Source organism: Lepisosteus platostomus, chromosome 17, assembly GCF_059453375.1.
Source record: "Lepisosteus platostomus isolate fLepPlt1 chromosome 17, fLepPlt1.hap1, whole genome shotgun sequence".
In the NCBI taxonomy this organism is placed as follows: Eukaryota; Metazoa; Chordata; class Actinopteri; order Semionotiformes; family Lepisosteidae; genus Lepisosteus; species Lepisosteus platostomus.
The window spans coordinates 10,615,559-10,643,076 of record NC_142627.1 but is presented as its reverse complement, the minus strand read 5'-3'; the positions used below and the strand labels follow the sequence as shown (position 1 = coordinate 10,643,076).

Sequence of the window (27,518 nt, the reverse complement as noted above, 5' to 3'; positions counted from 1 at the left end):
ACACGCACACTCAAAGCTGGAGCGCAAGGAGATACTGTTTGTGTTACGAGTGGAACCCACTGCGTTCTTCTGTGCGATCTCATTTGAGGTCAATTGGAAAACCATGGAGACCATAGTTAAAGGAGTGTCAAAGGGCACAGGTCAGACACAGCAGGGCTACACTGGGAACAGAGCGACACAGATCCAAACACAAGGGTGCCTGGGGGAAATACTAATTAACAGGCTCTAGAGGCAAGAGATTTTTCCCCAGTCACATTAGATCAGCACACCCCTGCCCATCTCAAAAGGACTGCATCGCCTTCGGTTCTTCTTTCAGACCGCTTTACGAGAATAAACAGTCATCTTGCACGTTCAATTAGAAGATTTTCCCGGTTAACGGGCAAACTCTTTATGGTTCCAAAAAGCACACTGTTGAATTGGGAATCTGACACTGTGGTTTAAGCTGAGCACTAGAGTTCCTCTCCGGAAAATCGCTAACAGGTAAAGGAAAAATGATAAAACCCAAAAGAAAAAAAATTCAGAAATTCCCCATACTCATCATCTGACTGTTTTATCCAATGCCAGGCTATGACGAGAAACTGAATGGCTCTTTGAAGGCCTGAAGCCAAGGTTATGGGTCCCAGTCTTTATCGGGACGTGAAGTCAAACTTTGACATTTCAGCAGCAGTTAGTTACTGTGCCAACACTACAGTCATCATTTTTCTGCCAATTTATTTTTCCTGCAATGCACAACAATGCACTCAAGTTGGTCCCAAGAGAATCGGACCCCAAGATCTAAGTGAAATAACTTGTGCATTTGACTTCCAGATCTGTGAGCAGCTGTGATCCCATGATTTTTAAATTAACCTGTGACCGGCTTGTGTAGCGTATCTATTAGCATTCAGCTGCTAGCTCCCTTTCACTAAGGCCAGACCGTATCCTCCCCAGATATTTTACTCATTCCTACACTACAAAAACGGGTTCCGACAGTATGCTTATATTACCTATCACATTACTTTCTGCTAAGGTATATAAAATTGATCAAACCTGCTCACAGACATTTACACAGTATTGATCATTCATCTGCCTCTTGTGGCGTGCACAATTTTTCTAAGGCAGTCTACCAGATGATCGGACACAAATGGTTTTGCACAACAGAGCAAGCAAAGCTTGACCACAACACCATTGCCTGCCTTCTGCTTCTTCCAGCGTGTCACACAAGGGCTGTGATCTTTTCAATCATACAAACTCTTCCAGCTCTCAACAAAGGACACTCCAGCTGTTTGTCAAACCGGGGAGATACAGGAGCAGTGCGAACCCCTGCATATAACAGTACTTTTAAGGCCAAAGAGTGAAGAGCACGGGTAGATATTTACATAAGATCTAAGTAGGCAGCTGTTTCAAAAGGTGCATGGGCATCAAAAGCTGGTTTGTAACTTTATTTCTGACGGTACAATGCAATGAAACAATATTCCCTTTTAATAGGAAACCCGCACTGTAACTGCAACAAGGGACCTCAGTTGCACCCATTATAGGTAGTCAGAGTGGCCTGCTACCCTCAATAAAATAAAGAGCCTTTGAAACATCCTTTGAGGGTAGCATTCTCAATGAGCCACACAGCACAGACATCTCAGTCGTCAAAAGGCCGACCAGACTGCTGGAACTTTTTTTGGAGGGTTTTCCAGGTCAGAATTGAAGCATCAGGCTCCGCTCAAAGGGGGGGGGGGGGGGGGGGATGGAGCCCCATCATCAGCTGAGCTCTGTAGGCGTCTAGTCACAGGCGGTCACTCTCCGCAGTTACTCCAACGAAGAGGAAGCTCATTTTGAACCAGCGGCTGGCAGTAACGGGGAAAGTCAGCTGCCATCCACTCCATTGACAAGTGTGATTAATGAAAAACGCTTAAAGCGCTATCTACAAGGCAAGTCCGGGAATTTCAGGGGATCTAAACCACAAGCCATCCCTGAGCAACATGCAAAAACATTAATTCAATCCCAAGGACTGCACTGTCAGCGCACCGGCTGACAGTACTCCTGGCACTTGTCTGTTCTTACAGTGTAGCAGACAGGTTTAGGAGATCAGAACACTTGACGTTACTCCTTCAGCGAAGTTATTACTGCAATCTCCTTGAGATCTGAGGTATACAAAATGCAAAGCAAGACGACAGCTCAGATGCAGATTTATGTTCCACTACGGCAGCATGTCTTTGCATCTAGTCCTTATTTTAAGGGAAAACCAAAGAGAGTTTGAATATTCAGGGTTACCGACTACGACTGTGCTCATACAGCACTCACTGAAATACTACTGCACTGGGGTTTATAAGAGTCTTTCCATGTTGCAACTATAGGTTGTGATTTTGACAGTAAAACTTTTTCTTGTACTTTTTGGATTTTCTGCATTTATGTTTCGGATACAATGTTTTTCACAGAATTTTGTGAAGGATGTTCCTCTTGAAAAGCACTATATAAAATAAAGCTGAGGGGATTTTGAGAAAAGCTGAGTCAGGACTTGAAAATGTGTTATTGTAAACACTTATATCTTTTTCAAGCATCCAACTATCAATCTATCGTACTCTCCCTGTAATGGTCACTAAAAAAAACAAACCATCTAGATGAGCCAGGAGTGTGTTTTATACTCAAGGAATATAAACCTGTTACTATGCTTTAGCATGTTTTACTTAACCCTTGAGCAGATAAGGAAATGCACCTGCAGGAGCTGCAGCACACTGAATAATTGGTGGCAGCTTCTGAGAACAGAACATCTGGAGCTGGTCACTTAAAGCAAGACCTTCCCATCCTTAAATTCAGGAATTCCCATAAGTTTCAGCTTCCTAGAAACTGGAGGGACAGATTGCTCAGCTCTCAGAGATGTTTTCACTTTTCAGTCCCAAGTGCCTACAGCTGGTCTAAATGTTGGTCCCCACGGGGAAAGGCTTTAAATAAAAAGGCTGCCATCACGCAGCTGGTCATTCAGCCAGCCACTGTCCTGTTTTCAAAAAAGGGAACCTCCGGGCTTGGCGAAGAATCAGGAGGCTTCCCCAGGCAGCTGCGGGGAACTCTGACCTCAGGCCAGGCAGGCTTCGGGCTGAACTAATGAGGTTTGTCCAGACAGCAGGGCAGAGGGGAGCTAATACACGAGGCCACATCACTGAGCTCCGGGCTGTGCCGGGGTACATGGTGCAGCACCGCACACCAGACAGCCCCCAAACTATAAGGAAAACTGGTCCAGACACATCGGGGGACACCGACCCCTGGCCTTTTAACACATCTGGAGTCAAAAGTGAGAGGCTTTACTTCACAGGCAGCAGATTTTCAGTGCTTTTGACTGGGATAGAGATTAGCCCAGAGGAATAGTTTAAATGGGTGCAACATAAACAAACCCCCAAAAATGCAGACGGGCAAAAGATGCAGACAAGGGAAAGAAAATTGTTGCCAAACCTAGCCCCCACACACGGTTTAGAAACATGGGCCTGTGATAAAAACAAGCTCGGAGAAGGCAAGGAAATCCTTGCTGGCTAAGCTCAACTGCGAGAGCTGTGTGAAACAGCACAGGTTTTCACACCCTGCAGTTTGCTGAGGCCTCCTGTCTGTGTCCTCTGTAAAGGTCCTGGTGAGATAACAAGAGTAGCGACTCCAGCCTGTGGCAGAAGGGAGTCTGTGACAAATTAATCTGTCTTATTATACAGTTCAAATTAATGCACATTCGCTGCAAACCAATACTTTCATAGTGCGCTGCACTATTAGTAAATACAGTACTGATAGCTTGTGTTACCTATTAACACTTCTTCCAATATACAGAAAACATGGCTTATTGAGTCTTTTTTATATAATATAGTGAAGTCTGAAAGCAACCATAAAAGACATTAAAAAAAGCTGTATAAGAAACTGATCTTTGAACCATCTTCACATTTTCATGTGAAGGGCATGAAAGTGTGAAAGTACACCATCTCAAATGAAGGCCCAATGCCACACTCAGTTTTATATTAGGCCTTAGTTCCTGGCTTGGATCATATGAGTGGATACAACCGGGCCCGAGATAATAGTAAAAAAGTTCTTAAAAATGATTAATCCAGGCCCTGATAACTCCACTACCTGCTGGCTTCAGATTAATTGCACCCCAGATTTCACTAGCAATTTACCAATTGGCTATTTTTGAATGAATTTCAGCTCCTCTACAAGTTAGGTTTGTTGTGAGGGTGGCTAGAATTTTCCACTTTTGCATTTTTCCCAATTTTTCCCCACTTTTGAGGGACAGGATCGCACACTGTCAAAATGCACATACGCTCAGCAGACTGCACTGCCAGCTCCATCACTACATAGCTCCCATCCCTTCACGGAGAGGCCCAGTCTTCTGAAGTAACTGCTGGGGTACTGGCTACAATCACCATGACTTCCACAGCTCTCCTCCTGCCCAACACTTAAAACGTCACTAAATATTCCCGTTCTGAATCGTCAACCACGTGCAGGCCTGACCTTGCACCAGAAACTAAATCAGACTCCCCACGATCTCTGCTGGCCAGGCTAGGCTGTAGATCCTCTAAGAAAAAGCAGCGCAATGAGACCTAATCCAATAACGCCATGCAGAACAGAAAGGAAAGATCAGGAGGTTTGCTGGCAGTAATTCAATCACCAAAGTCCCCCCGAATTAAACAATCACAACATTTCCTGTGTAGCTCTGTGCAGCAAAAAGCCTTTATTGGAGACTCCAGATATCCTCCGTCTTTCATGCATGACCTACGTGCCTATTGGGAAGATGAGGGAAAAAAACATTTCAGAATCAGCAGTCCACTTCCACGAGAAGATCAGTACAAGCACATTTCTGGCTAGTACACAGCTGCATTGCCCCTGTCCTTCTATTCCATTTCACAGCACAGCTTCAGATCATGCTTCAAAAGAACGGGGCTCATCACATTCATTTTTTGCTCGGCACTGCCCCTCAGCTCAAATCCAATTATCTGCCCATCGGTCATCAGAAAGCCACTGACTGCTTGGTAAGGGGCAGGCAACCCAGTGCCTATCTCAGAAGCTCAAAGCAAGAGGCAGGAACACAATCCCAGCCTCTCACTAGGCATGCACACAACCAGCGACAGCTGCAGAGACACCAGCGAGCCTCGAAACCAGAACACCCAGACCAAACCCAAACAAAGGAGCAAAAATGCATTTTACACCATAGTTCTCAGTGCAAACCCAGTTAATGTCACATGCTGTCCACTCCCCTTCCCCCCCCACTACTGCCATCCTATAATTCTTTATTTTATTAACAGATGAGGGATTCCAAATCACCTCTGAGGCAGCATCTAGCCAGTTTTATTTAAACAAAAAACAATGGTAGCGTCTTCTTGGATGCCAGTCCCCTGTCAGTCCAACAGCCAATAGGATCATTTCCACAGGTAATTATCTAGCAGCATGTTACCATAGTAACACAGAAGCCAATCATGCATGTTGTAATTACACTTGGTCACATTCCCTTGCCTGCACTAGGAAAGCTGGAGTAGTAACTTTTTCAATAAAGTATATCAGAGGCAAAAACAACACGCAGCTACACAGGGCACCATTAACTTTATGCTAGCCAGGCGCTGACCTTTTAAAAACCACTTACCGAGCAAACGATCACTGGAGCAACATCAAGAGAAACCAGCACCATGCAACTCTACTGCTCGACAAAACGTAATTCTACACCAGCGAGCTTCTGAAGGTGGGAGGCAGCAGTGTGGACACTGGTTAGGGTTCTAGACTTGTAACTAGAAGGTTCAAATCCCAGATGAGACACTGCTGTGGTCACAAGCGGGGTACTTCACTGTAGATGCCCCAGGAAAATAACCAGCTGTAGAAACGGATGCCAACACAACTCATACAGATAAGTCAGCACAATAAATAAATGACCAGCGCTCTTCTGAAAGTAGTGATGCAGCGGCTATATTATCGTTGTATGTCATATGTCGATATTGTGCGACAGCAGAAGGTAATAGCATCGCACAGTAGAGAATGATAGTCCCAAACATAATGGACTACAACATTCAATTTTGAATTACATGTTGAACGAGAATGTTATTAAACTGTGGCTCAAACATACCGTAACACGTCGTCATTTATCAGTAGTGGATAGAAAAATCTTCAGATTTTTCTTAAAAGTTACTACAGGACTCTGCAGTGCTTCAATTAAATGGCATGGCGAATCAGAGTTTAGGTATTGCTCTATTAGGGCAATGGGAGTAGAAAGAAGAGAGAGGAGGGGTAAACTTGCAGTTTTGTAGGCCAGATTTAGGACCTACTGTTTTCTGTACCCAGTGCAATAAAGGCTTCCCATACTGTTATTGTAACAGTGGAAAATTACACAGAACTGCAGATCAGAAGTTTGCATAGTGAAAACACAAACACAGAAAAACACTGAAATGCTAGAAAAAAAGGAAATACAAATCACATTAAAAAATAAATATTAAAAGCTTAAATCTCTTTGAGTCATGTTGTGGAACAAACCTGATCATTTTTATTTTTAATGATCAATAACCTAGGGCAGAAAAGGAATTCAACGCTCTGTTGAATTAAACTTTTAATTCAACAGAGCGAAAAATGAGTCACCCTGCTGTTCCTAAGTACACAATCTGCAGGTACTCTGGGATCATTCGAAAAAAATATTGCCTACATAATCTCCACTGAAATAAGGCTGTGCATCCATTTACCAGCTTAGTTACCAACAATACAACAATCCATCAGTTACAGAATGAATTCAAACACTTTCACATGAACCTGCCAACACGTACTTTTTTTTTTAAAGTCTGGAAATAACTTGCAGTTTTGAGCATTTTAAATTAAAAAAAGTCTTTAGTGTATATACATATAAACCAAGAGAGATTACTTCTCATATTAAGAAGCATTAAACAGGGTGTAGACTGGAACCTGAATGTAACACACACTGGTGCCCCGGACTGTTATTTCCAATGTGGTTTAACAGTTGCAAGAAAGAAGCCCTGCAGTCTGCAAGCTCACAAACACTATAAATGCTCACTTTGATATTTCAGCAGGGTACAGCCCCCCTGTATAAAGTACATTTATGGTCCCATATGGGAGGAACAAAGGATGTATAAGCTGCAGGTCAAGCCATGACACAGGAGCACAGCACCTAAACCTCACAGCCCTTGACTGAGAGGCGTCCTAAACCCAGACTAGAGTTTCCTGTTACAGCAGCCTTCAGTTCCCCTCCTTCACCTCTTACCTTCATTTTCACACGAGACTCCTCTGCTCCTCCCGGGGAACCAGGGTGTCAAGCCTGAAACTGCAAGAAAATATTTTTTTTAGATGGGGAAATGAGTGCAGGGATTCCAACAGCACTGCTTCTGCTGAGTTTTACTTAAACTGAGTGTTGTTTGACTTTCTTGTTGTTGTGGCTGCTGCTGCTGTTGTGCGTTTAAGGAGGTCTTTCCTTAATGTCTCTGTATAGGAGCATACATGCAAAGAGGCATTTCATTGCACTTGTGCTTATGATAAAAACTGGACTCTGAATTGCCCGATTTTCATGTGGCCAGGCCTCACACAAGAAGAGGAAGACAAAAAAGTGTATGCAATGAGTTTTATTGTAAACATGCAGTTCAGATGCATCACAGTGAGTTTAAAATCACAATTCAGTGGGGCAAGGTATCTGTCTCAACACGTTAACGTGCAATAATGTGTGCAGAGCAAAGAAAGAAGAAATTATAATAGATCAAACAATCGAAAAAGCGGGACAAATATACTTCAGATAGTCAAAATATGCTCGTCATTAATGGGAGGCCTTCCAAGCAAAAAAAGAACAGCAAGACAGATCAAGAGTACGAATTCACCATTTAAAGGGATGCAAACAGATAAATAATGATTAGACAACCTTCTTGTTCATAATAAAGCAGAGCTTCTCTCTAAATGAAAACTAATTCCTCCCTTATTCTTTTCAAGGCATTCTTGGAGTACACAGTCTGAAGGTCAATAAAAAAAAATCTATTTCTGGTATACAAGGGCGTTCCAGTTTTTATTTCCAGTCCCATTCTAGCAAACTTTTAACAAGTAATTTATTTTTTCCTTAACGTTCACGACGACTTAGGATCTGTATCCACTATGTGCGATAATAACCAGTAAAAACAAGCACAGATCACATTTTGTAAAGAAGCATTTCTTTCTACTGTCTACATCTATTGTTCTCTTTTCGGCAGAAAAGAGATTTTTAACGTTGCTTTCTGTAACTTAAAGCCCATCGCGAAGGAAGACCTCAAATCATAGTTTGTGACAGTAAAATGTCAACACGTTAACGTTTCTCTCCACGACGCTATCCTACCAAACACAGCAGCTGTACGAGAACGGAAGTTCACGTGTGCCAAAATAAGAAATGTTCATTTAAACTAGCACTATTAAATCTCCTAAAAGTACAGAGAACGAGGGATATTTGTACAGAAAAATAGGTCGTGACGTTTGACGCTCAATTTCAACGCGATCATTATTTTTTTTTATTTTTCACTCCTGTCCGCGAAACAATTTAAAGCGATTTCGAAACCAAACGGGGCTCCCACTGTCCCTGAAATAAAAATGAATGAGCAAGACAAACAAAAAGAATACGGCAGCTTTTTTTTTTTTACTTTCGGTTTTCGGCGTCATTTCCAAATGGCTCGGTTACAGACGCGATCGAGGAGGGCAAGGAGGGAGAGAAAAGGAGGGAAAAAAAATGAAAAAGAAGAACTATTTTGACACGGGTTGAGGACGGGGAGTAATGTCTGCTGTGTGTGTGTATCAGTGCAGGCAGCTAAGTGGATGACGCCATTTCTGTATCACAGCAGAAACACATTTCGCCAACAACACGACACTAGTACGGTAGAGAAAGACGCACACACACAAAACAAAATCCGTCATAACAACGCCAAGTGAAAAACAGCGAGAAATAAAATTAATCCATATCGCCCCTTTCTCTTATTTCTCCCCCGTCAGTCGAGGTGTACGGTCTTTTTGTCTCAACCAACTGACAGTTTCTCAACGGAATAACAACCTCACTCGCGCAACCTGCGGATGATGATGGTGACGATAATAATAATAACAAAAACAAAAAAATAACACTACAGCTGTAGCAGCTCGATAAAAGCCAGCAAGCGTGTGTGTGGGGGGATTTTTTAAGTCGATTTTTTTTCAGGAATCCCCTGTTGGCACTCTCTCCGAGCAGCACAGCGTGGTACACATCATCAGATCGGAGGGCTGGTGAGGTTAGGAAAGGGACCGGAGGAGGAGGATGAGGAAGAGGAGGAGGGAGGGGACAGACGGGCTGGTTTCTTTTGTAGGGTCTCCGTGAAATATGAAATCGTTAACTTTGATTTGCCAACCCAAGTGGCTACCAAAACGCACCGAAGTACACACACAGAGCGACGGACAAAAACCCATCGAGCGATTTCCGCGTTCAAACGCAGACGAGGCGAGGGAGAGAGAGAGAGAGAGGGCTCCTCTGTCCGAGGCTGTTTCGGTTGCACATTTTCGCTGACTCCCCAAACTACAACCCAGACGCCTCTCCCACGGCGTGAAACGGCAAACGAGGATTTTGTTTTTTAAAGAAACAACAACAACAAAACCCACCATGAACAAGGCTAAACTAAACAAAGTGACACGGGCTCAAAAACCTAAACCGACCTCCCCCCCTCCCCTCACCGCGGCCGCCGTCTTCGCCGACTTCGAGAGACGGAGGAGCAGCCGGGGAATGACTGCGGACGAGCAGCAACCATTAAATCCGACAAACCAGGCACTACAATGTCACCCCGCTTAATGTAATCCAGTCGTTACTGCTGGCGAGGGAGTGTGTGTGTGTGTGTTTCTGGGGGAGAGCGCTCACGGCTGGACTGTGCTCGAAAATCAGCTGTCGAAAACAACGCTGAGCCTAGTCTCATTTCTCCCCCCCCTCCGCAAACCTCCCAACCGCTCCGCTAGTTGCTTTATTGCAACGATTTAAAAATATGTTCTACTCCTGGTCGTTTCTTTTTCTCTCTTTCGCCTCCCCCCCCACCTCTCCCACGTCAGTCCGGGCTTTAATAAGATTTTGTTTTCTGTTCTGGCGAGCACGGCTGCGGGTTGTAGTATAAAAGAGGGGAGCAGGGAGGAAAAAAAATAATAATTAAACGTGACCGATGGGGTGGAAGACTGGAGCAGCAACAACAGCAGCAGCAGCAGCAGGAGCAAGGGAAAAAAAAAAACACAGAGAAAAAAGATCGGGAATACAGGCAGGCGACCTACGCGACCGTAAAAGCCAACTAATGGAGACATCCAGAGTCAGAGGAGACTCGATCGCTGGGCGACAGCAAGTCGTCTCTGGAGGAAAGGAAGTCGGTTTCGGGGCAATTTCATCGCTGTCTGCAGAATCCGAGGAGCTCACTTATGTAAGACACGGCTTTTTTTCCCCTCTCTTCCCCCCCCCCAAAAAATCAGATCCGATGCCTCGCGTCAAGAAACTCCTTTCTGCATGATCGGGGTTTTTTTTTTTGGGGGGGGGTGGTGGTGGAGATACATTCCTCCATAGCCGAGTGTAACTCACACACCTTCAAGCCAGCTAAAGCTGACAGGCGAAAGAATAAGACGAGCGAATGCAAATAATTGATAGATTTGTTTCTGGACTGGCTAAGCAGCAGGGTCGACAGCGCTCACTACGGACAACGCTGGTCTTTTCCACTCCACCCCCCTCCTCACCTCCAGCTTTCCTAGTCTAAGATTTCCCTAGTCTGTCCCCCCGGCGTTAGGAAAGGAAATCAGCAAGTGCCCAAATGATCTGCATCTTTTTTTAGGGGAAAAAAAAAGAATGGGTAGCAAACAAACTTCACGCGATCTGTTTATTCCTTACCGAGGAAGTCCAGTTTTCGATTTTTTTATCCTCTCTTCTTGCTGGTGCAGTAATTTAATCCTCCATGAGCTCATCGAAAAGCAAGAGCAAACGGACTTGACGGTTATTTTTGTAGTCTTTTTTTTTCTTCCCCCCCCCACCAGCCCCGGGATGCGTATCCGACACAATCGCTCCTTCTGTAGGACTCTTTCTCTCTGTGTGCTCCTCTCCTTCTGAAACAGACTGACGGACTCCCCCTAAGAAACGCCCTCGATGACTGTCAAGCTTTATGATTGGCTATCTGCTGCTAGTGTCCGCCCCCTACCGACTACCATTGGTCGGTCTTGCCAAGAAAATGACGTTATTTTCTAACGGTACTATGGTAACAAAGAGTTGGGAGCGCTTGGGATATGTAGTTCTCAAAAGAGTAATCTGCAGTACACAACACTAGTGTTTCAGATGACGATCATCGGGCGCTCCGAACAACAACTCCCAGAAAGCTTTGCAACGTGCAGAAAATATCCGTTACCCCCCCCTCTCCCCGGCCATTATGCGCTTGCTCGGTGGAGAAGCGATGGCGTATATAGCTTGCTGTGAATGCGGATGAGCAAGGAGTAGGCTTGGCTCTTAAATTAAGAGGCAGGGTAAGGTGTTTTAGGTCGTTTTGTAAGTCAAGTGCGGTAACAAAGGAGGGGCTCAACGATCTTCCCCCTCTTAAGTGGGGTTTTCGACGCGTAAGAAATATTTGGATGCCGTGATAAATTAATAAAAGGGAAGGTTGCGAGCGGACGTGGGGGAGGAAAAAAAAAGTGACCCGGATTGCAAATTGCTGACCAACCAGGTAGGTGGAGCTTTGTCGATGTGCTCTTGACAACAACAGCAAAAAAAAAAATACTGCCTGTTGTGAGAGTTGGTGAGGCCGCCTGCGCCTTGGGGGGAAAAAAACGAACGTTAAGGTGCTCTTTTTTTTCTACTTGATTCATCATAAAGCCTGTGGGGCTACGTTATTGCACATAAATCCAGCCTTTCAGGCACTGTTTTTCACTTTTACAGCAGTTGCATGCATGCTCTGTAGAGGATAATCCTCTCTCCTTACATCTGGGGAGTGATGTAAGGGAATTACTCTGCAGTACTGATGTAGTTGCACTCGTGTCATCTGTCAAAGCGAGTCACATGATGACACCTTGCGTGTGTGTTAGTCACGAAATGTAAAGCTGACGTCTCTTCGCGTTTTTATGGCACAGGGGGAATAATTCCCTTGAAGCTGTCTCCCCCCAGATCTAAAAATGGAATTGTGAAGGATCTGTAGGTCTTTTTTAGTGAGGATAAATCCTGTTACTGAATGATCATCCTCTTGTGTATTTCAAGAAATGTTGCTCTGTGAGTTGTAGTTGGGTCTGGCTATTTTAATAACCAGGTTTTTTAAGCGGACGGGTACAGTAAATCTGGTGTATGACAGTAGGCGATTTACGAGGAATGCTGGTATAAACTCTTCCCATTCTAGAGTTGTGTACAGCCGTATTAATCTCCCGGGTGAGGTATTGTGTACTTGCTTTTAGAAAAAATGCAGACGCAAAACATGGAACATACTTTTATTACCTGCGCTTAATAAAAAAGACTTGCATTACTTTGGTTTGAGCAGTGTTGTACAGTATACTGTATAAAGTAGGTTAACCAATACTGAAAAGGTTTAGGTAAGTTGTCTCCTTTGATATTATATACTCCTATTTTTTCCAAAGAACACTTGTGGTATAAATTTAGCAGTATCCAATCTGGCTTACACAGCCTTGAAAAGAGATCATCAAACCTTAATTATTTAATGTTACATTAACATTTTAACTGGAACTTCAGATAGATGTGTAGGCCAACGGTATTCTACTCTGGTCCTGCAGGGCCAGTGTCTCTGTAGGTTTTCTCCTAAAGAAGTACTGTAATAGTCGAGGAGCTGGGAGAGGTGATAATTGGACTAGTTTTAAGACATCAGCAATTGACAGAGGCCAATAAGAACTAAGTGGCATGAAAACCTGTAGACTCACACTGGCACTCATGACTGGACCACTGGCTTGGGCTGTTTTTGGTCTCTGTGCATTTTGCTGGGTACAACTGTATGTTTTGTGTAAATGATGCACATGCAGGTAATATTATAGGATTACAATTTTTTTATCGAAGTGCTGTTGGGTAGACAAGCTGATTGCGGCTTTGTCAATTCAGTGTTTAATGTTTTCCTGTCTTATCTAAATGCTTTGTAAGTCTGGGCAAATCTTAACGCCTAGCACACCTTTTACTAACTTAATTCGTCCCTCGTTCTGTAATGAAATACTACATCAATGGAAAGTTTGTTCCACCATGTTTGAGGCGCTTGGAGGATTTGTAATTACATAACATACAAGCTTCTAGAACCTTTAAATTTGGTAGAAGAAGGAAACTTGCCAGAGAATTGGGTTGTTAGACTTGCTGTTTACGTTTCTGAAAGTAATCTTTGCCCTACTGCGTTTACTGTGGAAGCAAGGCACAGCGGGGTTTCGAATGTTGAATACCCTGAAAAAGAAATTGCAGAAGGTCTAATTGGTTAAAATTCCCAGTTATACGAAACTGTGTGTGTGTGGGGGGGTGGGGGTTCCCTCAATACATTTATACCATGATCCCCCTAAAACTGGGTCAGCAGGGCTGTGTCGTGTGTAAATATAATGAGCCTCTGAGTCACTCACTTAAGGATGTGACTTCAAATGTCCTTTCCCACTTCGGGGGGGGTGGGCAAAGATTCAGGTACTCGTGTGTCTCATTAACTTGTTTCTCTCCTCCATCTCAGTCTCGTGTTGCATCCCTTGACTGTTTTCTGCAGTTACCTGCAGAATTCTAGAACCATCACTCTGACCTACATCCGTGCTATCCAGCTCTCTGGGGGTTGCCGTGGAAGAATGGCGCGCCACCGTGTTGAGCTCCCTCGCGCTGGCACTCCGCTGGTGAGCTCCTGGCCGTGGAAGTTGAGCTTCGTGGGTCTGAGTTTGAGCAGTCTCTTTGCTCCGTGTGGTCGGCGCAGTGCCGGCTGCTGCTGCTGCCCGTATAAATCGGCGTCTTTGCGAGTGACCCTTTTTGGGTTTCAAAGTCGGGCAGGGGTGGGAAAACGTCATACAGGCTAGAGAAACCGTTTTCCCAAGTGATGCAAGTGTTCGTTTCTTTTGCAGAGTTATCCATCTAGTGAATGCTCTTTGTGAAAGAAACCAGCATGCTGAGTGAGGGCACCTGATTTCCTTAGAGCTGTAGGAGATTCACAAAGGGTTTTAAATGTGTGAATACTGGATAATGCAGTCTTTTGCGCACCTGGGAGCGGTCATACAGACTGAACTCCCAATATTTGTTTTTCTCATGTTACAAAAGTAGTGTTCGTACTCTGAATGAAATTAGACGATTTTGCGACTTTGATTCTGTAGCTGAAACTGCTCCAGCAGAACTGCTAATTAAACGGTTGCCGATGTGCAGAGTGCACGCAGGCATTTTTGAAATGCTAATTTGCAGAAGTGGGTTTTGTTGCAGCTTCGTTACAGGTGATCGCTGAACAAAGAGCGTTTTTTTTATATTTTTTTCCCTGCCAGATCGCTCGGTTTTGAAACGAGCAGACGCGCTGTGCTGGAAGTGGAATGGTTTGATCTAAGCTGTCATGTTACAGATCACGATTCCCCCCGAGAGGCAGAAATAGAGAAAATGGGCACAAGTGCGTTGTTGTTCTGTGCAGCCGCGACACGAATCATGTGCTGACCTCGCGTGCTACAATAACACTGCATGTGTTAGCTAAGCTGTTGTGCACAGTGGCAGCAGTAACTGAAGCAGCTGTCACTGATACAGGTAACAAGACTAGTGCTGCCTTTCATTTCCTGATCTGAGTCTGTTGTTGCACTGATTCGACTTTGCCTTCCTGTTTGTCATACATTTTATTTCTTTTGCGTTTCGAAAGCAAGGCTACAGTATTGGTGTTTAAAAAGGTCAGGTAGGAGTCTGTGCCTTTGTCTGGCTTCTTGGTGTCTTAATTAACATTCTTTTGATTTGGGGGAGAGTTATACCGTATTTAAACACGGTGGAGCAGTGGTTGGCATTGCAGTGCTGGGGCCCTGGGTTCAATTCTGTGGTGCTGTCTGTGTGGAGTTTGTATGTTCTCCCTATGTTCGTGTAGGTCCTCTGGATACCTCCCACAGTCCAAAAAGTCCAGATTAACTTAACTTGCAGGTTAATTGGCTTCTGGGAGAATTGCCCATGGTGAGCATGTGTGTTTCTGCGTCTGCCCTGCAATGGACTGACGTCCCACCCAGGGTGTATCCTGTCTTTCGCCTGTTGCTTGACGGGATAGTCTCGGGCTCCCCAGTGGCCCTGAATTAGATGAAGCCGTTGGAAAAGGGATGAATCTGTTAAAAAAACTGCTTTTTTAATATGAAATACACGTGCTATTAAAAAACAGCTACTAATTGCTTAGTGTTAATACCTACCATTAACACCGTTAACTGCGTGCTGTTCAGTTTTATGACTACAAATCAAACTTGCAGTTGCTGCAGGCCTCCCTCTGAGAGTTCAGGTTTGATAACAGATAAGTGGTAACAGTAAAAGCGTCTAAATGTGAAACATTAGTTCAGTTTTATCTGCCTCCTATGCTTTTGGATTGCAGTCATTAAAAGGGTTCATCATCTATTGTATTTTTTAGGGAAGTTATGTGTTGGTATTTAGGCCTTTAAATATTCTGTTGTGGCTTCACATACATATAGAGGAGTCGCTGGTTTTCGTTTTTGTTTGTAGTTTTTGATCAAGGAGTAAACCAAAATCAAGATTAACTCGTGACTGCTCTGCTCCCAGTGCAGTCTGACAGTCTATTACCGCCGTCGGTAAACGGGTCCAGTGACATACTTGGCTGTACTGCAGCATCTTGTGGTTCACTTACTTGCTCTAGATGTAATCGAGTGTAACTTTACTTGGTTTTTTTTTTTTTAGATGTGGCTTTTCCTTCTGGATTGGGGACAGACCGGAGAACGTTACAATGACCGGTGGCTTAAACCGTTTTGGGTGTCGCGGTGTTATTTAAATTTTTTTTTAATCAAGCAATTTGAAACATGGAAAAATTCAGTCTTCATTTTAAGAGCGTACGTAGGCTGCGTCTGTAGCCGTGTGTAGGTGAATGTGCCGAGTACATTGTGGAGGCAGGAACAGATCGTTTGCGGGAGCTCCTTGTTTCTGCTCTTGAAAGGGTAGCTGTTGGTACACTACTCAGCTTTGAAGCGTCTTGCTTCTGTCACTTCACAGCATGCTGCCACTCCTTCACACTTATTTATGCCGGCGCTGTCTTTGTGCCGCAGGCGGAGGGCCACCGCATCCGTCATCCTGAGCGATGGCTTTCACTCTTGGCAGCCTGGACGGGTGGTTTGCGGCGCCGCGGCTCGGTGTTTCGGTGAGGTGGCTGCAAACCGGGCAGCAGCCCGAGCGTGGTCTCAGGCCGCGCAGCGCCACGTTCCCAGGTGGTCGAGCTGGACCGGCGCGAGGCGGATTTTCACCTGCTAAATGCCGTCTGCCGCAGACGTGCGGGGGCGTCCTTTCAGCCACATCGCCCCGCAACTCGCGGCTGGCAGTCCACTGAAGCTCCGCAGGTGTGAGCCTGGTCAGTACCTGGGTGGGAGGCCTCCTGGGAGAGCTGAGGCTGCTGCTGGAAGAGGTGTTAGTGGGGCCAGAAGGTGGCGCTCACCCTGCGGTCCATGAGGGTCCTATTGCCCCAGTATAGTGACGGGGACACTATAATGTCAGAAGGCGACATTCTTCGGATGAGATGTAAAACCGAGGTCCTGACTTTCTGTTGTCTTTAAAAAATCTCAGGGCGTTTCTCGAAAAGAGTAGGGGTGTAACCCCGGCGTCCCGGCCAAATTTCCCCCTGGCCTTTACCAATCATGGCCTCCTAATAATTCCCATCTATGAACTGGCTTTATCCCTCTGTTCTCCTCCCTACTGAAAGCTAATGTCTGGTGAGTGTACTGGTGCACTATGGCTGCCATCACATCATCCAGGTGGGGCTGCACACTGGTGGTGGTGGTGAAGGGGAGACCCCATTACCTGTAAAGTGCTTTGAGTAGAGTGTCCAGAAAAGCACTATATAAGTGTAAGGAATTATTATTACATTGCTAATTGTACAAATTCGTGTGTTGATAAAATTAAAGTAACATTTCCAGTAGTGGCCCTTGCGTGACACTAGCCAATTAGGAAAGGGGATAAAATAATCCTATTTATGTTGTCAGACGGAGAGTACCGAGACAAAAGTACAGAAGCAAGATGCGTTGATCTTGCATTGCATAGCATATACTTGCAAGATTTGATATTATCTTTTTCACAGCAAGAGTTGCGTTTTTCGTTACAAAAATGAATGAGGCAAAAGTCTTCGCTGAACACAATGATCTTGACCATGAGAAAACATGCATGCTCTGCTTGTAATAAACAAGAGGGGTGTAGATTGAAATTCAGCAGTCCGCATTACAGTTTGCAGATCTTCCCATGGCCTTGGGTTGAATTGCGAAACGTTAAATAAAGCTGCCCACACGGAATGCGTATCTAAAGAACATCTTGTCTGCATTTTTGCTCGCATCCAGGGTCCCTGCTGCCTGGATCATTTAAAAAGGCAGCCGAGGCTCTCGCTTGTTAGCACTGCAGAAGGGATATCCTCGTGAAGCAGCAAGTTCAAATGTTTAGACAAGTTGCATTCTTCACAACTAGTTAGACAAATTAATTCAGAAGACGGTTGTTCAAAACCTTTAAATTGCAATGTTCTCCTCATGTTAATTGAGTCTACTGAAATTATAGAACAGCCCAATTAAGTTTGTCCAAACTGCTATCGGAGCAATGCCTGCTGTCTGATTGTGGCAGGTAGCTGTGGTCGACTGTGCTGTTAGCCTCTGTTGTGTGAAACGGTTTGATAAACTACATGATCAGAAGCCAGAATGCAGGAGAAAGAACAGACCCACGCACTAAGAGCCTTCAGAACAGCAAACGCGCTTTGGCAAGGTTACAGGAAGGAACAAAGAAATGAGAAAAGAGGTTCTATACAGGACCTGTTTTCTTGCGATTGAGTGCAGAGGACCAGAGAGCACGTCGTAGTTATTTCATCAACTTCTGGAGTGCTTTTTTTATCATGTTTCCATGAAAGCCAAGCATTTGATCACGTCAAGTGAGTTTTATCCTGTAGCCAGGGAAATAAATCTGCCATTCTCTGTGCAGCACTTCATATGTATTTAGACGGATGGGTTTGACCTGTTCTTAATGTATCAAATACTACATAACCTGAATGTTAACGATGAAACTGAAGAAGCCTAAGGCGTGAGTTTTTGAGACATGGCAGGAATTTCCCACACGAGGTAACGTTTTTTTCTTCTTTTCAATGTGTACCCTTGAACAGTTCCTGAAGTCTTAATTGAAGCCGACCAATGTAAGCACTAACCCCATCCATGTAGAAAATACGCGTTGTACATTTGCATAAAGTAGCCTTTCACAATCCAGTTGATCAAATACAAGTCAAATTTCTTGCATTTATTTGTATCCTTAATTCTGGTTCTGTTACAAATGTATTTGTACTTTTAAAAAGTACAAGGCTTCATTACAGGAATTTTTCAATCCAAGTCCACTATTTTTACCCTTCAGGTTATCAAATACTGTATTCTTGAAACTCTTAGTATCCCGGTCCTATTTAACATTGAAGAAGATCGCTGTGAAGTTACTGTTACCTCAGCTCAACCCTAACGAGTGATTACAATGGTATTTTCCTGTGTCTGTGAACGTTATTTTGCCGGGTTTATAAAAACCTCTAAAGTTTGCAGGTTCCACGCTAGCGTTTCATAATCATGCACTAAAGCAGAAAAATTCTGTTAACATTACAACCCGATCCTGTCGTGCTAATTTTAGGCCTTATGTTGCCTCGGAAAACTATTTTTTTGTAATGGGGGGGGAAAAACCCCCATGATGAAATAACAGTAATCCCAGCACTGTTTACGTCTACCTGTGTGGAGCAGGTCTTCAGTCTCATCTGGCATCCGACAGCTTGGCTCCGGCTATGTAAACGAGTATTATATTTAAATAGAGGGATGCACTGCTGCCTGGGGAACATGACTGGCTCTAAACCAAGCCGCTCTCCGTTTGTAGATCTTGGCTGGCACCCACAGGAAGTACCATTTCGACATTCACCGGTACTCCAACAGGCCAGGAAGGGAAAAAAATCCATTGGGATTGAATCGCAACACTTTTTTTTTTTTCAGTGATTGGATGGTATTTGAAAAGAACACTGTAATACTAGTGGGTTTTTTTTTCAGAGGAGCTGCCAGCGTTTCTAATACAAAACCTACCTTGTCCTAAACAAACAATTGCAAATTGACTGGGCACTGTTTTTTTTTTTTTTCCCCTCTCTCCTATGCAGTTGCAGTCTGGTGTAAAATTAAATTGCTAATGTCTGTGTGCTCTAGCAGTAAAAGTTCCAGTGAATGATCATGGGGCAGTTATCCCTGATGGCTTGTTATTGATCTGTCTTGCTCAGTTCCCCTGTCTGCCTTCTTTCTGAAACATGTCATTAAATATTTGTGGAATATGGATTCTGAGGTTTTTTTCCCCTAATTTCATTTATTTTTGAAAATAACTGTGACTACGATAGCCTGAGGCACACAGCTATTATTTGAGGGCATCCTGGTGACTTGGGTCAGGCGTGATTTCTGCGGCAAGGCCCGAGTGCCATTTTTGAGCTGGGGGAATCCATGAGCTCCTCTCACTCGCAAGATCACAAGAAATCTGACCGTGCGGCTTTGGTTATTGCTGGCTCTCTGTGATGTAGCAAGGCGTGCATGAGGTGTTTTGAGGTTTCCGTGAAATATATTTGTTTCTCCATATATATTTATTTTTTATATATCGGCAGTGCAAGGCTTTCAGCCATGAATTCTTGTAAAATCCTCAAGTGAATTATGCGATCTGGAATGCAGACTTGTTTTTCAGAAATGTTTAGGCTGTCTTCCTCTTTTTTTTTTTGTCTTTGACACTGTAGACCAATTTAAAAAAAAAAGCAAAACTCTAAAGGCAGCGGTAAATGGCATCGCATAACTCTGCAGGTAACAGGTCAGACGGAGCAGGGTGGCCCCAGGGGTGGCTGGGATCTTCCAGAATAAGGCTGGGACTATTCCAGAGGTTTCTCCTCTGGCAAACGGTGAGCCCTGCTACCGGCTGGCCGCCTGTCCTGTCTGGCGCTGTGGGCAGGCTGCAGACGAGGCTGAAGGGACCTGCAGCTGCCCTTGCAGATCTTGCTCTGGAGCTGTGCTCCTCACTCCTGTTCCTGGAGGGTTTCCTCCCAGTGAGCATTCCAGGACTAATCTGTACAGACTGTTACCTAACCATCAGCTGCTGAAAATATGGCATTATCTACGAAATCTGCTAGGTCAGTAAGAAAGCTTTACAAGAGGAATTGTATTTCCTCCTAGGAGCTTTTTTGATGCCATCTGAACTTGACCTAGCTGGACCCTTATCTGTATTACGGTATAATTCATGCCCCACATCTCCACTAAAGGCCTTTAAAGACTAATTAGGTGGCCTAATTATTGCATTGTCTGCAGCGCGCAGTGAAGTCCCTGCTGGCCCTTGCGTGTGGGTGCGCTGAGCAGGCTGGAGTCGGAGCGCTCCAGTTATCGACGCGCGCCTGACATAGAGGAGAGCGGAGTCCAGTGTGTGCTGATGGCGTTCGCAAGCAGTGACCACTCCCCTGGTCACCCGAGTCTCCGCGAGCACACTGCACTTCTTCTGCAGGCCAGCTGGAGTTTCCTGATACAGGCCCACCTTCTGGTTCGCTCTCAGTGGTCATGTGGTATTGTTCTGCAATTCAGGTGCCATCAAGGACCTCAAACTTAAAAAAAGCTTTTCCATCACTATGGAGTGGACACGGGACCCAGGAGGCTTAACAAAAATAATAATTTGCAATTGGGGAAAATGGGTTCAACCCTCTCCTGCAGTTTGAGGTCATGCATGGTACCAGAACAGTGTACATGAACACGGACCCTGTATGCCACCTAAACTGCCTTCTAAGGGCTTTTTGAGACTGCAGAGCTGCTTTAGGTTTGAGCAATATAATGTGACCACACTGTTAAAACAGAAGAAGCAAAAGGGATATTAATCACCGACGCTTATTGATGTTTAAAGAATCGGTTCTTTATGCGTTTGTTTTTCTTTTCTGGCAGGTTCATTGATTGAAAATTCCAAGCAATGGATGGGGACAAGGCAGCTGCTTCAGAGAGGATTTTGCTGGAGCCATACAGATACTTACTGCAGCTGCCAGGTAACTGGATTTGATATCCCGAGTTGTATAGCACAATGACTGGCTTCAGGATGATCTTTCCAGACTCCTCTGGCCCAGATACCGGGAGTCCTGTTGTGCTCATAGCCTGAGCTAAAGGATTGAGAGCACTGTGTGGTGGGACTGAAGTTCATCTAGATTGCTTATTTTCAAACAGATTGGCCAGCTGAGTTGAGCTCTTGCTCTCAGTTAACGTGTCTTTTCAGTTACCTTAGAGGTCAAAGGAGCTGGGGAGACAAATAACTGCAATATCCTGACTTTGTAGAAAAATGTTACCAGTCAAAATCTTTCCTTTCCTCCGTATTGAAAGGCAGTGCTGTCTCCAGCTGCAATTAGATGAAAAAAATCTATACTTGCTATCCTATTTTTTTTGCACCTGGAGTGAGTGGTTTGCCAAAACTGAGAGCTTCATTACAGGTTACAGAAACTTGAGCCTTTTCTTACAGTGGAGCTTAACAAAACCTTTGACTCTGGACATCTTTTTTTTCTGGGTGGAATTGGTCTTGTGTTCTGTTGCCGTAATAGGAAAATTGGGCTGTACGTCGTCAAGGAATATGTGCTAAATGACTAGAAAGTTTATTGTTGCTAGTAAAATCCCTTTTTTATTTAGAATGACAAAACAAAATGGTGAAATTGAAAAGTGGGGAAAAAAAAATGTTTTTCTTCCAAAAAGTCATTACTTGGCGACTGGGGTGTTAAATTGCAGTTGTGTAGTATATGATCTAGATTCCATCCTAAATAAATTCCACAAAAACAACATAAACGGAGAGATGCAGAAGATCCTATTCCTATCAGATGAATTAAATCCACTTAAACGACTGCATTTCTAGGTTTTTATGACAGCACTTAGCAGTTAGTGTGCATACAAATAGGTGCTTGCTATGATAATTAATGGCCTCATTTGCAAAAATAAAATCTGTTTGGAGAAAAATTAATTTGCTGCGCATCTGCACATATTTACATGTACACCAGCTAACTTATCAGTGGGTAGGAAGACTACTTTGAAAGACCCTTTGACTGTTTTGAGTGTACCAAGTCTGTTATACTCGGGGAAATAGCACTACATATGTTTTGGCCATTGATACATTTTAAAATATTTACTCATTTTAATACTGCATAGCTTTCGATTTTTACTTCCAAATGAAAATGTTAATCCGAGGGCTGCTTTAAGTGCCTTTGTGTAGCAGGACGTCAGTCCCCTTTGTTCTAATAGCTAATAGGACCGGATGCTGAACATCTGTAATAACATCAAGTTCCTCACAGTGGCAGAGGTGGCCAACCCTTCAATGAAGGGCAAGGAAGTAAAGTGGTGGCCGACCGCACTGGTAAGATTTACCAAGTAACTGGCAGACACCGCAGTGGTGGACTCGGTCGCTCGTGACCTTCAGACCATTCCTGCCACACTGCTGATTATTTTCACTCTGTCGGGGCTTAGACACTGCACACGAGTCACAGTACACCTGCCCTCGAACCCTAGGCCAGCTGGGATTGCACAGAACCGTGAAACAGTTCTCGGGGGGCGTGGCTGTTAACTCCTGACAGGCGTAGCCACACTCGCAGGTAAGGTTGGCGTCTTCAGGGGACCTCTCTTCATTCCTCGGCGATGACCGCCTCAGCCCGAGGTGACAAGTGCAGTGTCAGCCCAAGAAAGCCAGCAACCTTGGTGCCAGGCTGTAGCCCACACTTGTCTTAAGGCAAAGCAGGGCGCCAGGGTGTGCCAACTGCAGGCGTCTTTCCCCATGATGACCTTGATGTCCCCAGTTTCAGGTGCTTGTCTGGCTGTCGCAATGCTTGAAGGTTTCCGATTTTCCATGAGTGAGGCAGGGAGCACTTTTGCTTTTTTTATTCATGTAGAATACACTGCAAGCCAAGCATCCAAAGCACTGCTATGCATCTGAAACATGGCTGTACTGCCAATGACAAAGATACAGTGCAAAAATATGGTTCATTGCAGTACCACGATGATCTAAGTCCCTTCAAAGTGATTTGAAAGCCCACACCCTGAGGACGTGCAGCATATTCATAATTTTTCAGCAAGACATGATCTTAAATGCTTTCTGCAAGTAAAATTAATTAAGTGGTCTTGTAAGTGCCTGTGATCAACTTGCCATATTTTACAGCCCAATGTCATGTAGTCTGGAGGTGAATTATAGCTTTAATTTGGGGCAGAAGTTTACTTTATTGTTATGTTGCCACTAATAAACAAGGATCTTGATCAACAAGAAATCGCAACGAGATGGATGTGATTTCATGGATATAATTCAGTCCTTTTTTTACTGTAAGCCTTTAAAAATAAGTGCTTTAAATAACTAGAGGTGTAAGGGAAATAATTAAAAGACCAGCAAGCTAATGCAAACCACATCCACTACAACCCTCCCCCCAGTACTGAAATCTGATTGTGTCTTGGGGACACTCGCTTGCTGGCTGCTAAATTATGTATGTGTTTTGTGTAAACCTCATGCATGCATTTCAAATACCTGAAAATCCAACCAAATCTGTTTGCCTATCAGATTATTTGTATGTGTCTGGTTTGAAAATGAAAAAGGTTTATTGTTCCGATCTCTGCAAGCCGCATTATTCACAGTGACCCAGTGTCTGCACTCCGGGTAGTGAACAGGCAGTTTTCTCGCTGCTGAGATCTGTCAGGTGAAGCTAAAATTAGCATAGAAAAATAGATTGAATTATGCACATCTGTTTTGTTTTGGTAATTACATGCATTAGACTCGTCTCCTTTATTACTGCTTTACTTTGTTTAATGTGAATTTTATTTGTTGTGCATGATTTAGGTTCACTGGCATTCACAATTAAATAAGCATGATTTAAAGCACATCATTCCATGATTCCAAATAAAGGTTGTTTGGTGTGTATGGTGAAAGAGCCAAAGTGGGGAAAATGATGACGTGAATAATATTAACTGAAATCACTCTGGAGCTGTTAAATGTAAGGAGATGGGGTGACTGGTGGTTATGTTAACTGTAGTTCAGCAGATCCAGCTTAGCTGCTGGAGAAATGTTTTTAATTGTTACAAAGTCAGTCTTGTTCACTGATGTCTTCCATCAAATACATAAGGAGGCCAATCTAAAGTAAATATCAGTTAAAAGTTCTGTTCGGTGGAGCAAGTGTCTCTCTGTCAATAGGTTGTCTTCCTTCTACTGATCTTAACAAGCAGGTCTGAGTTGCTGATGTTATATTTGGTTACCCTGTCATCCCTCTCCACTGCTCCTTGCTTCAGCCTAGCTGGAGCTCAGAGAGCTAATCTCCCCTGAATTATGGAGATGTGATGCATATATTGAGCAGCTCTTGTGCAAAAGTCCTCCTTACTTTTTTGGGGGGCCTTATTTGCATGTAGCTGAAGCCTTGGATGGCTTTAAGGCTCCCCTCTTTGTCTGAAAGTGGGATTCTCTAGGCTCCCTGTCTTAAATAAAACCCTGCCAATAGATTTTGTAGATGGAGCCGGGCATGTCCTGTGACGCTACTGTGAGATCTCCAGTTCTCAGCGTGTAACCCCTCCAAGACGTGGCACCTGAATCTCTAACTAGAGAGGAGTGGCGCAAGATGTTCTCTCCCTCTCCGATTGTACTTGAGAAGCCCTGTGCTCCTCTGCCAGGCAGAAATGGGCTTCCCTTAAGGTTCACTGTCAACCGTGAAATGTGATGTTCTTTACAGATTAAAAAAAAAAAAAAATTCTATGACTTCATTTACCTCTTAAATGTCATTAAAATGTGCCCTTACAGTAAGTTTTTGCATAGACTGTACAAAAGAGCTGCCAATAAATACATCGGAGTGCACTTTAGCATGGACTGAAAATTCTTCACGCAATACAAGGGACAGGGAGGTAATGTTAAGATACATGCTCATGTGCCAGAGGGTAGAGACTCCTGCTCTTATTCGTTCTAGTGTGCTGTTATGCTGAAACTGTCTGGCTGAGTGACAATTCCATTGCTTTTGGAAAATGTAGCTTTAGCTGTTTCCTGAATTGTTTAATTTTGACTTTATTTCCACACGTCAAAGCCTGATCCACCCATCCATCTTCTAACCTCTTCTTCCAGTTCAGCATTGCGGGAGAGCCAGAGCCGACTTGGGCAAGCAGTGGGTGCACAGACGGGTACACGCTGGACAGGGTGCCAGTCCATCACGGGGCAAAGAAACAAACAGAGACATGCACACACTCACACCAGGGCCAGTTTTTCCAGAATCCAGTCAACCCACCGGTGTGTTTTTGGACTGTGGGAGGAAACTGGAGCACCCAGAAGAAACCCACACTAACCCAGGGAGAACATGCAAACTCCATGCCGATAATACCCAGAGTCTGGAATTGAACCCAGAGCAATGTTAACCACTGCACCAGAGTGCTGCCCTTGAAATCTGATGCACAGGCTAACTTTTCTGTCAAATTACAAAAGCAATGAATTCACAACCCAAGACATTAACCTTGGTTGTGCTGTACTCGGTCCCAATATAGAGTCCGTGTACCATACTGACCCTCTTAACTATTGCTGTTATGTACAACTGGAGTACATATTTCTCAGCCCTGCACTGCATGTGTTTTTCTGAAGAGTTGTTTTGTGACTACAAACAGTTGTGCTCACTGCATGTGCTGTAGTACTGTTCAATCAATAGACTATTTAAAGGTGTTATTTATAGATTTTTTGTGCTCACTAGCTGTAAAAGGAATCTGTTCCTAAGCCCTGGTCATCTGTGTGTGTAGGCAGAGCAGCTCAGGAAAGCATGCAAGCTATGTGAGAGAATTACCCATAGAAAGAAATTAATTGGGTATGAGCCAAAGGGAAACTTCCCACCCTAATTGAAGTTCAGCACTGTGTAATGTCACTACGTATGGAGCGGAGTTGCTTTGAGATCAGCAACAGGTGACCTGTTGACGTGCAGGTCTGTTTTTCATATTTTATTATCGAACAGCTGTAATTATAATAAGTGCAGAATATCTTTGCTAACATTGTATAATATGTTTTAAATCATGAGGAAATGGAGGGGCAGTATACAGAGTGGCAGAATAATAGGCCTGCATAGACTCTTCTCTTCATGCATTTCTGCACTGACCTTGAATTCTGTAAAATTCATGACTGTGAACGGATGGTTCCAAGGAATAAAACCAACTGGACTGTTCCTGTGAAAAGATGAACAACGATGCTGAGCTTTGAAAGCTCTTTTCCCATTTTTGGCGCCACCCACATTCTTTATAAAGCTAATCTATTGTGTTACTCTGCACAGTTAGCAGTGCAGTTGGTATCAATGAGAAGGACTGTTCTATCTGTAATTCTACCCTCTGCCTGAAGCATCGTATGCTGGGCTGTTATCCAGCTCTGCAGTCCTTTGGGTTTTTATTCTTCTGTTTTTTTTTCTCTTTATTGCTATAAGTTGCATCAACCTTGAACTTATCTTATTTGGTCAATTGCTCTAAAATCAGCTTCAATAATGTTTGAGACAATAAGAGCTTTGTGCCACCCCTCCTCCCCTTTTGCTCATGAATTTCACTGCACCCCCTGAGCTCAGAAGCAGCAACAGTATCATTGCCAGAGCTTCTAAATGTTTTGTGGAAAATTTCTTCCCTAAAGTTCAACTAAAAAAAGCTGTTGCAGTGCGTTAGAAAAAAAAGCCTGGCTTGATAACATTGGCACTAGTCTTTGCCCAATTTCTCTGGGTTTCCACCTATACTGTAATTGGTTATGTCTCTCTCATATGGGCAGATCTGGGATATTTCCCAGGGAGTCCGAAGAGTACAGCTGCTTATTAGAAATACACCCACATTTTTAGCTCTCAGTACGTTCTCTTGTGTGGTTTGGTGAAGATGCGATTAAATCAATGGTTGGCGACACTTGGGTTTGTGACGCATCCCATAATCTCTCTAATATCTTCGGAATTGTGTAGAATTGACTTTTTGTTTTTAAGAAGGGCAGGTAACGTGTTTGATTTGAATAAGAAAATGGTGTGTCTAGTTGCTAAAAGAAGAACTTTTGCGTGTTTGCAAGTGAAAGAGCAAAGTAGCTGGTGAGTGCACTTCAAGACATGATGCCAGTAGCGCTCCTTTGTGTTAAAGAGGAATCATGTGGATTCTGTTCATTTCATCCAGCTCAGAAATGAGGCACTGTCATTTGCCACAGCTTTTCCTGTACAGAGAAATGTTTTCTGGATAAAAGCACCCCTCTAGGTTATATCTTATTATTTTGCATTTTTTAGCTTGTGTTTATTCTTTTTTTTTTTTGTATTAAATTTAACAGGGAAGCAAGTTAGGACCAAGCTATCGCAAGCCTTTAACCACTGGCTCAATGTCCCGGACGATAAGCTGCAGGTAGGAACAGCTTTCTGGTCTTTCTGTGGTAGTGAAGGAAACACTTTGCCATGTGTACAAGGAAGTGTGTTTTTACTGGTTTAGTTCCT

At 43.9% G+C, this 27,518-nt stretch overlaps 2 protein-coding genes across 11 annotated transcripts in view; one reads left to right on the top strand and one right to left on the bottom strand.

Annotated features, from left to right (window-relative positions):
* The window catches only part of arid4b (AT-rich interaction domain 4B), a 52,041-nt gene extending 40,810 nt beyond the window's left edge, over window positions 1-11,231 (bottom strand). The window contains exons 1-2 of the mRNA XM_088610178.1: window positions 10,808-11,231; window positions 7,190-7,249 (exon numbers count right to left, since the gene is read on the bottom strand). Coding sequence (XP_088466304.1) covers window positions 7,190-7,195 — 6 coding nt within the window. The 5' untranslated portion in view covers window positions 7,196-7,249; window positions 10,808-11,231. The remainder of the gene's footprint in view (window positions 1-7,189; window positions 7,250-10,807) is intronic.
* The window catches only part of ggps1 (geranylgeranyl diphosphate synthase 1), a 30,656-nt gene continuing 12,381 nt past the window's right edge, over window positions 9,244-27,518 (top strand). Inside the window, exons 1-3 of one of the 10 annotated variants that reach the window (XM_088610183.1) lie at window positions 9,246-10,349; window positions 21,007-21,104; window positions 27,359-27,429. In XM_088610183.1, coding sequence (XP_088466309.1) covers window positions 21,032-21,104; window positions 27,359-27,429 — 144 coding nt within the window. In that variant the 5' untranslated portion in view covers window positions 9,246-10,349; window positions 21,007-21,031. Of the gene's footprint in view, window positions 10,350-11,316; window positions 11,628-21,003; window positions 21,105-27,358; window positions 27,430-27,518 lie in introns of those variants that run through there. The other 9 variants (XM_088610182.1, XM_088610180.1, XM_088610181.1 and 6 more) reach the window with 9 other exon arrangements.